General features: G+C 42.6%; 1 protein-coding gene across 1 annotated transcript in view; it reads left to right on the top strand.

Moving 5' to 3' along the window:
• Positions 1-1,399: 1,399 nt before the first annotated feature.
• Ptprn2 (protein tyrosine phosphatase receptor type N2) overlaps positions 1,400-9,884 on the top strand; it is a 455,648-nt gene continuing 447,163 nt past the window's right edge. The window contains 1 exon segment of the mRNA XM_048337774.1: positions 1,400-1,556. Coding sequence (XP_048193731.1) covers positions 1,400-1,556 — 157 coding nt within the window.

The raw sequence follows: 9,884 nt of genomic DNA, 5'->3' as shown, positions 1-9,884 counted from the left end.
TATATGTAATATCAGACCAGCAATTATGAGTCAGCCTGGTACTGGGCAAATGTGTTTCTGTTAATTAAACTTGTTGCATTTGAATGGCTTTCTTCAGCTACACTGGCAGTGAGATTGTTGTGAACAATAAAAGAAACCATTTCCTTCTACTGGCTAGGGTCTGCAGATGGCCGCCCTGTGTGGGAGGCACTAGTTCTTGAATTAGTCCTTTGTGTGAACCAAAGAAGGTAATTTGAATGTTTGAAACCCCCCTAGGAAGCATGTCTCAAAGTGAACAATTTGCCCAATAAAGACTAATTAGGGCCCAAATTAAATGGAGGTGTGGCTTGAAGGATGTGGACAGTAAAATCTGTCATTGCAGACAAATAGGGGAGAGCCAAATAAACCAACCCCTGTTAGTTCCCGCTCTCTACCAGCTCTGGTCTCCCACATCATGGAAAAGCCTGGCCATTGTCTTCATGTGACTGCATAGAGGGTGCATCAATCCTCAGAAACTCTGCAAGTGTATGTTTGTGTGTGTGCGTGTGCACGTGTGTATATACATATACACACATACATATATAAATACATATACACAAATATATGTATATTTAAACATATATGTGTACATATACACACATACATAAATACATATACACAAATAAAAATACCTACGTATATGTATACATACATATTTATACATAGCTATGTCTCTATATACATATAGGCATACATATATACATACACATTACATACATATGCATATATACATACACACACATATATACACACAACTATATGTATATACACACACACACACACACACACACACATACAGGGTGTCCTGTTTTTGGTCTAGAGAACTGGCCCTGAATGTTACTACTTTTTGTTATTGAGTTGTCAGAAGCAAGTTTCACATTAAAAAATACAACTATAATTGAGGGGATGCATGGGGTTGGGAGAGATGGAGGGCTGATATTGATCAAGATGCATTGTATTCATAAATTAACATGTTTAAATTAAAACAACATTGTACAGCTACTTAAAGATAATATTTAAAAAGGATGATTGAACACCAGTGGCTCACACTTGTAATCCTGGTTACTCAGGAGGTTGAGATCTGAGGATCACAGTTGGAAGCCAGCCCAGACAGGGAAGTCCATTAGATTCTTTTTTTAATTATTATTATCAAACTGAATTACAGAGAGGTTACAGTTTCATACATTAGGCATTGGATACATTTCTTGTACTGTTAGATTCTTATCTTTAATTAGCCACCAAAAAAGTTGGAAGTAGAGCTGTAGCTCAAGTGGTAGAGCTCTAGCCTTGAATACAAAAGCTCAAGAACATTGCCCAGGGCCTGAGATTTAAAAAAAATTTTTTTTGCTGGGTAAGTACAAGTACTTCCTGCTCTCTGAAGATGAAATGTCAAGTCAATTCTCTTCTCTGTCTTCTTCCCACAGATGGAGTGTTTGGAAGGTGCCAGAAGGTTCCCGCGATACACACATACCGCTATGAGGTGGCACCAGGGGCCTTGCAGCACTTGAAGGTCACCCTGCAGAAGCTGTCTCGAGCAGGTAGGGCAGGGTGGGCAGCTCCCTGACTTGAGCTGCTGAACAAAGACTGTTAGTTAACCTCCTGGATTCCAGGCAGTGAGGAGCTAGCCGTGTACTTTGTGAGTGGTCCCCACCTTCAGGAGAGGCCTGCCAGGGTTTGCACCAGGGAAGGCTCCCCTCGCAGCCTCCGCTCTTAGGTTGGGAGTCCTGCCCTCGCAGCACGCTGTGCGTGCAGGAACTGCAGGGCCTTCCATGTGTCTTGGGGTGAGGGGTACTGAGGCTGCTGCAGTAGAGGCTGCAGGGAGTCAGATTGGCTTCAGTCTAGTCTGACCAGGCCTGACTCATTTGCTCTTGAGTGATGAGAAAGTTAGCCTCAACCATGCTCCAGTTTTGTTCTCTGATTTTATTACAGAAGATTCCTATAAACTGTTTCCTTCACAGGGACACTTAGAACACAGTTAAAAATAACAGTAATTTTAAAATTACATATTTTATTCCCTATGTATATAATTTCAGGTGAAAGGAACCAAATCATGAGGCCCAGCACCATCATGACCTGCTAATAAGATAATCCTGTCTCCTCTTCTCCTGAGCAAGGGGCAGGAACAGCCACGTGCAGTTCCACAGCACAGAGCAAAGGAGTGGACTTCATGTGGCTCTTAGCAGGATTGACTTTAGTCCAGGGGTCAGGCTGGGGTGGGACTTGGGATTGGAGCCTCCATGCCTCCAGGGGAGCGCAGGACCCTCCAGAGTACTTGTATGCTGCTCCATGGAACAAGTGTATGGTCAGAGAGCTCGAGGACCCCACTTCCTCTGTCCTGGTAGATGCTCACAAGCACGCTGGCAAGCTGTTATTGGTGCTGTCAAGTTCTGCAGAATGACAGCCTAACTGTGGTCTCCAGGTGTTTGAGCCATGACACTCCTTGGCAAGCGCTGACTGTGGGGTTTGCTCAGAGAAGCAGAACTGCCAGGAGCCCTGTTTGCAAGTGCTGCAGACCTGACTCCTATGATTGGAGAGTGGTGCAGCCCTGGTGCTGAAGCCCACGGGGCAGGCTGTTGGGACAGGAAGGGAGTGGGAAGGGGAGGACAAGGTACCCTGGAGGCCACAAGGTGGACAGATGTGGACCTAGACCCTGGTGTTGAGGGTGCCGCTGCCCTCCCCACAAGACAGAATGGCCCTCCTTTATGTCTGTGGCTGACATTTATCCTACCTCAGCTGATTTTACTCCTTTTTGATCTTTGAAGCCATGGGATACATGAATATTGCAAAGGTATTAAGACTTTTTATCTCAGATCATCAGGGGAAAAGGGAAGGAGGAATGAACATAATGATTACGACCGGTCTAAGGGCATGTTCATGTTAAGGTAGGGTAGCAACTCAGCCTTCCAGAAAAGCTCCTTTATGCACATGGCCTCAGCTGCTGTCAACATTCCCTTTGTCCTCAGTGAGGGTCTCCACTATCCTATGGCTCTCTGCTTAGTTGTGGCACAAACCATCAGCCTGGATGGTTTCTGGATAAGCTGGCTTCTTAGAATTTTTCATTGACTCCAGCCCCAGGCCCTGGCTGTTAAATCATGCAGTGCATTTCTAACATAATTCTCCTGAGCATGTTGTGTGGCAGCTGTTGAGTCTCCTCTGCTAGTCCAGGGCACCCCACCAGCACCCTATATCCTTCTCTGCAGAGTGACTCACAGGCATGAGGAACCACTTTGGCAAGGGGACATCTGAACGCCCAGGTCACTGAATCTGTTTTACATCTCCTAATGGAAATGGTTTCACCCTCTGAGACTAAACCTTGATACCAACAGAGCATAAATTCTCAGACAGGAAGTGGACCTTTTGCCTAGTAGGTCTCTCATGCTCTCAGCAAATGGGTTAACTCCCATTTCCCCTTAATTCCTGGACACAAGAATCCTGGCTGTAGGGAAGGTAGAGCCATGTACTAGATACAAAACCAGCCTTCTGGAGAATCTGGCACAGCCATGAAAGGTGTTATATCCAGCTGGCACTGTGGCTATGTCTTCCCAAGGCCATTTCTTGTCTGTCAAGCCAGTGGCTTCAGGATGGTGGGGAACAGGGTATGGCTGCTGAACTTTGTGAGCACTGGGCCATTACTACATTCCTTTGGCTGTGAAATGAGTCTTGGTCAGAAGTAATGTCTGGATCACCATTATGGTGAATAAAAGCATGATACATTTTTGGCAGAGGCACTGCATACAGAGAGGGAAATCTGTGTGCAGGGTGGGTATCTCCTCCAAGAAGGACAAACTGCTACCCCTTCCATGATGGACAAAGTCCTGGCACTAGGTCACTGGCTGGCATCAGGGGATGGTACCATACTAGGGCTCAGAGTTGGTCTCTATCTGCTGGCAGACTGGACCTCAGCAGCAGCCTTGGCCCGTCAGTTTTGGTGAGTACCTGTCCACTTGGTGGCACCATGGCCACTTGGTTCACCAGCATGATGGGTGAGGTTGGCCATGGCTGGGGGCAGAGGCTGATGTATCCATAAATTGTGCTGTTCTGTCTTATTGATTACGAAAGTCCTCCTCTGTGTGGCCACTCTGATGACCATCCACACAGCATACTCATTTTATACTTTGAACACATCCAGAAAAGTCTACTTAGTTGTAATGTACCTTTTCTCCAGCCTGTTTGTCACTAGTCTTCCAATCACACTCCTCCTAAGTCCATGACTAGTCAGTCAAGTAGTAAGACACAGCCTATTAATCACCATATAAGTTATGTGAGGTCATTTCTCCTTCCAGGGAAAGTGAACAAGCTGGCTCTCTGCTCAGCTACCCTCTGGAAGCCTTCCCTCTACCACTGTCCTGTATGCCCAGAAACAGCTCCACACTGTGCCACAGCTGCCCAATTTTGAGGTGTTTGTGTGCTATGCAGATACCTGTGTCCCATGCCTGGGTCCTCACAGGCCGGCAAGGAATGGCCATACAGGTGCACATGTGGAGAAGCAGCGGTGCCAGAAATGCCCCAGGGGGTTGTTCAGACTCCAGGACACCTGGGGCTCTGCCTGACGGCCACAGCCTCAGTCACTCCCTTAGCTCCTCCCTTCCCCAGGTGAGGAGCCTGAGCTCAGGGTGAGGAAGGCTTGGGGTAGCAAGGACAGTGGCAGTGAGGGAGGTGCTAAATACAGCTTCAGCCATCAGGGAAGATGAATGGCAGCCAGTTGGGGCTGGGAAATGTGACACCACAGAGTGTTCAAGAGTTGATAAAGTGGAACTGGGTCATCTTCTTCATGGAGGTGCTCATTTCAGTGGTAAAACTGTGGTGCAGGGTGCTGAGGGTGGTCATTCACAATCACAAGAGTTTGCATCATGATATCAGGATGTCTCTTGAACCTTATGGAGGATTAGAAATAGGAACAGAAGTTTATAACATGCCTTAAACGCCTGTGAAAAAGATGACACCTTTGGCAACATCTATCTGCATATCCCAACTAGCAATGATTCAGAAATTAACTTCAACAGGAAATTTGGCTTTGATATTATTGAGACAAAAAAGAATTTCTTTTCTTAAAATTTAATTTTATTGTCGAGGTGATGTACAGAGGGGTAACAGTTACATATGTAAGGTAGTGAGTACATTTCTTGTCAAACTTGTTACCTCTTCCCTCATTTTTCTCCCACCTTCCCTCCCCCCTCATTCCTCCCGAGTTGTACAGTTAATTTCCAACATATTGTCTTGTGAATTTCACTGTTACATTGCTTCACACTTTGTCCTTTGTCTCACCATTTTGATATTCCCCTTCCCTTCCCTAATTCAGATAAACACATACACAATACCCAGGGTACCAAAATCAAATACACTGATGACAAGGGATAAACCATAGGAAAGAAAAACAAAAGAGAAAAGAAATAATTCAACATAGTACATTAAAAATAACAGCAACAACAAAAAAAACTCCTGTTTCCACATCTTGGAATTCATTTAGCTTAGCATAAAAAAGAATTACTGTAAGATACTAGAGTCCGAAGATGCTCACATGCTTCAGAAAAACCTCAAAATCCTTCTGATCAGAGTGCAAATATGCAAAAGACAGACAACTAAACCAACCACAAATAAACTTTGTGTGTGTGTGTGTGTGTGTGTGTGTGAGAGAGAGAGAGAGAGAGAGAGAGAGGGAGAGAGAGAGAGAGAATACTGGGGCTTTGAGACCTTACACAGTTGTTTCACTCAAGGCTGGCACTCTACCACTTGAGCCATACCTCCACTTCTGATTTTTGGCTTTTTTTGTGCCAGTCCTGGGGCTTGAACTCAGAGCCTGAGTGTTATACCTGGGCATCTTTTTTTGCTCAAGGCTAGCATTCTATCACTTGAGCCACAACTTCACTTCTGGCTTTTTCTGAGTAGTTTAGTGAAGATCAGAATCTCATGACTTTTCCTCCCGGGCTGGCTTTGAACTGTGATCCTCAGATCTCAGTCTCCTAAGTAGCTAGGATTATAGCATGAGCCACTGCCATCCCACACAAATGTACTCTCTTATTCTTCCTTGTTGCCAAGTAAAATAGAGGCTCAGTGAATTCCCCTCTCTTTTGTAAGCTTTCCTCCCATCTTGATTTTGTTTTCTTTCCTCTAAAAGTTGAGCACTTTGAAGGGTTTTAAAAAACTAATCATGTTGGGATTGTTTTAATTCTTACACTTTTATGAAGTGGTTGGGTTGATGGAAGGTAGATGTGTTTGGGCGTCAGTTTATTTTAAAATTCCAGATGGATTTGTTTTATGTCCTGCTTTCACATTGAAGGGCAAGGCTAGAAATACTATTTATCTTAAATGGCAAAAAGAAGCAGTTTCAGCATCTTGTTTTCCTACTTGGTCATCTCCCGAGTGTTTGCAGTACCTTAGTTGGTAGAGACTTAATTTGTGTCTTAAGACTTAATTCTGTGGCATAACATTCACTCCATCTCAGGAGTTAGACTACTACAATCCTTGTGAGAAATCTTTTGCTTACTTCAGTTTTTTTGTTTTGTTTTTCTCTTCTTGCTGGTGGGTGTGGCAGCTTTGGTAGGTAGTGTTTGGCTGGGTCTAAATATTTGAGTTACACTACTTTATCAACAGTGAGTGGGCTGGCTGTCAGCAGGTATGTTTTTCCTGCAATTGATTGTTACTAGAAACATTAACTTCTAGAGGGTGGGACGAAGAGATTAGTTTTTGTCTTTTAAATATCTTAGCCAGAAATATAGACTTTAAATGACTTAAAGAAGTTTGTTGTGATTTAATTACTTCTCTCCTTCACCCCCAGATCCTTTTCTTTTAGTCCTGACAATAATTAGTGTAACCTTAAAAATGGACTTGGTGTCCTTATAGGTCAGAACTCCAAAATAAATGGGAAGCAGGTGTTTTCTTTTGGACGTATTAAAGAATACTTAAAGGAATCTTAGACTTGTGACACAATAAAACACATTTAACTATCAACTAATGTGTGCTGTTAAAAGTATGGCCAATGAGTGATTGATTATAAAAGAAAGAATATCTAGAGAGTATGTTTGAGAATAACATAGCTGTGCTATTGCATATCATTCGGAGAACATTCTTGACTTGCTTACATTCTGTGCCTGCAGTTCTGAGTTTAAGGATTTGGAATAAAAGAACTGTTAAACAAATTGCTTCTATTCTTGGAGGAGTAGAAGTATAAAGTGTTAATAATGCAAATATCACAGTAATCTACTGTACTGACAGGTCTGGTTTGTACCAGATCCATGTTTATAAGTAGGGAATGACTGATGGGTTGATAACTTTTTGTAAGATGTGAGATATGTGAAATACTCATATTTTCTGCCCATTGTCCCATCTCTAATATTTAGAAGTTTATAGATTGTCAGTGGTGATGGTTCAAGAAATGTCTCATTAGACTTTCAAACAATACACAGAGTTTCAGTTTTCTGTCATTTAAATTTAAAAGAAAGTTTGATTCATGATATTTATCCTCTTGTGTAAAATTCTCATATAAAAGTCTCATCTGTAAGTTAAATGACAATATTATTTTACAAAACATTCGTGCACACTATCAACCATAATTTTTTATTTGAGAACATGAAAGTTCAAAGAAGAAAATAGCCTTCAGCAATCCCGAGTGCCAGGAAAAAGAGAGAAAGAAATATGGTTGGTGATGAGTTTATAGAGTTGTAACTTTAAGGTAGTATACATGTAGAAAGACTATGCTGGCTTTTTGGGTATTCGTTTCTTGAAAAGTCTAAGCCTAAGCTTAAAAGAAAAATTTTGTATTAAGCACCTTTACTTTTGTGGGTAGGATTTAGCGTGCTCTTGCCAAGAGAAGAGTGCTTGAATTACAGAAAGGATACTTAGTTTGAAGAAACGGATCTTTTTATAAACTTACAGATATCACAATATTTTGATACCTAAATGAGTTTTCTGAGGTGACACTTATCCTATTTTTATAGTCATTTCACCTGGACTCTCTAAGCAGTCCTATGAATATATCCCTAAGTTTGGTTATTGAAAACAGAAAAGCTGCCTCATGGAGTTAAATACATATTGAAAGCAGGAGAAAGTAAGGTTTGAATTGATTTCCTATCATTATAGTTTCTTTTCCCACACTAATGAATAACTTATCCTAAATTCTCAGTGTGTGTAATAGGTCAATTATCCTACATCAATATGGATGTAGGAATATTGAATATTTCTATCCTCTTACGGAACAGAAAAGTGTAGAAGAGATAGAAGCTAGGCACTAAATATGCCTGTGTTAGTATACACCAAAGCAATGCTCCATGCTGAATTGGTTAATTTGATAAATGATAAAATAATCTTTGAGAGAAACCATAGTTCTGTTAACTGGAAGATCACTGATTATAACATTTTTCAGGACAGAAATTTTTGATGTGGAACATATAGGTGAAAATTATAGTACGATATTTGAATTTAGAATCTAAAGGAAAGAATCTGTAGAGAAATCTATGTGATACATACTTTTCCAGGTTAGTTTCATTTGGGGGAAAGAGTTCTGAAGCATCTCCAAAGTGATTTACCAATCATGAGAAAGTCCTCCAGACAGAGAAACTATGGGGGAACTGTGGCGTGTGGTAGTGGAATAGAAAGGCGCTCAGGTTTCGGAGGGGGCAACTTTGAAAATACTTAAGTGGCTATGTTTATTTGGTGCAATTAAGAACTAAACATGTCACTGGACATTGGCAGGTCATACCTATATTTCTAACTGCTCAGGAGCTGGGATCTGAGAATTGTCGTTCAAAGACACCCTGGGAAGACAAATCCACATAAGTCTTAGTGCAACTGACTAGCAAAAAGCTGGAAGTGGAGAAGTGGCTCTAGTGGTAGAGGGATAGCTGTGAGTGAAAAGCTGAATGCAGTTGAGGCTCTGAATTCAATCCCAGCACTGCCCCCTCCCTCCCCCAAAAGAATTAAACTTGTTAATTTTAACACTGCTATTCATTCCGAAATAAACTTATGTGATGTTCTGGTAACAAAAGGAATCAAAAGCTGCGTACACGTGGTGGTCTCCACACTTGCTCCAGAGTAGTTTCTACTCTGTAATTTTGTTTGTTGATAGAGTGTTGAGAGTGATTCCAGTGCTGTGACTTGGTGGTCATGTCCTGTGGTGACTTAGTGGTCTATGGTCAAGGATTCAGATTGTATTAGGCCCAGTAGCAGCCAAGAGCAATTTCTTTTTTCTTTCTTTCTTTCTTTTTTTTTTTTTTGGCCAGTCCTGGGCCTTGGACTCAGGGCCTGAGCACTGTCCCTGGCTTCTTCCTGCTCAAGACTAGCACTCTGCCACCTGAGCCACAGCGCCCCTTCTGGCCGTTTTCCATATATGTGGTGCTGGGGAATCGAACTGAGCTTCATGTGTAGGAGGCAAGCACTCTTGCCACTAGGCCATACTCCCAGCCCAAGAGCAATTTCTTTATATCATGTATGTAGTCTAAAATATTGAGGGCTTATGCTTGAATTCACCTGTAGGGGTCTTCTGGAGTTTCCAGACAGCATCCTTGTCTGCCACTGATAGCTTTTCACGCAGAAGCACAGTATGTGCAGTAGTTACTACTTTCTGTTCACTAGAAACAAATCATCATGACATCATGCATGGACCACAGTCATATCTTGTATGAGGAAAGGTAATCATCTGCTCCTGAGACCTGATCATGAATGGGGCTCAGGAGTCAAGCCTCTGATGAAGGAGAGTGACGCAGGTGGAAGCTAACTGTTGCCCCATGAGACTGGGCTAGCAGCCCAGCACCAGCTCAGTGTGCCAAGGGTTGTTCTGATCACTGCCTTGTGGGGACCCTGCCCACCTTTCCTGTGGCATATAAGTGCCCCCACCAATCACCTGCCACCCCAGGAGCCTGTTGTTCCCCTGG

The sequence above is a fragment of the Perognathus longimembris genome, chromosome 2 (assembly GCF_023159225.1).
Source record: "Perognathus longimembris pacificus isolate PPM17 chromosome 2, ASM2315922v1, whole genome shotgun sequence".
In the NCBI taxonomy this organism is placed as follows: Eukaryota; Metazoa; Chordata; class Mammalia; order Rodentia; family Heteromyidae; genus Perognathus; species Perognathus longimembris.
This window is presented reverse-complemented; position numbering and strand designations above follow the sequence as displayed.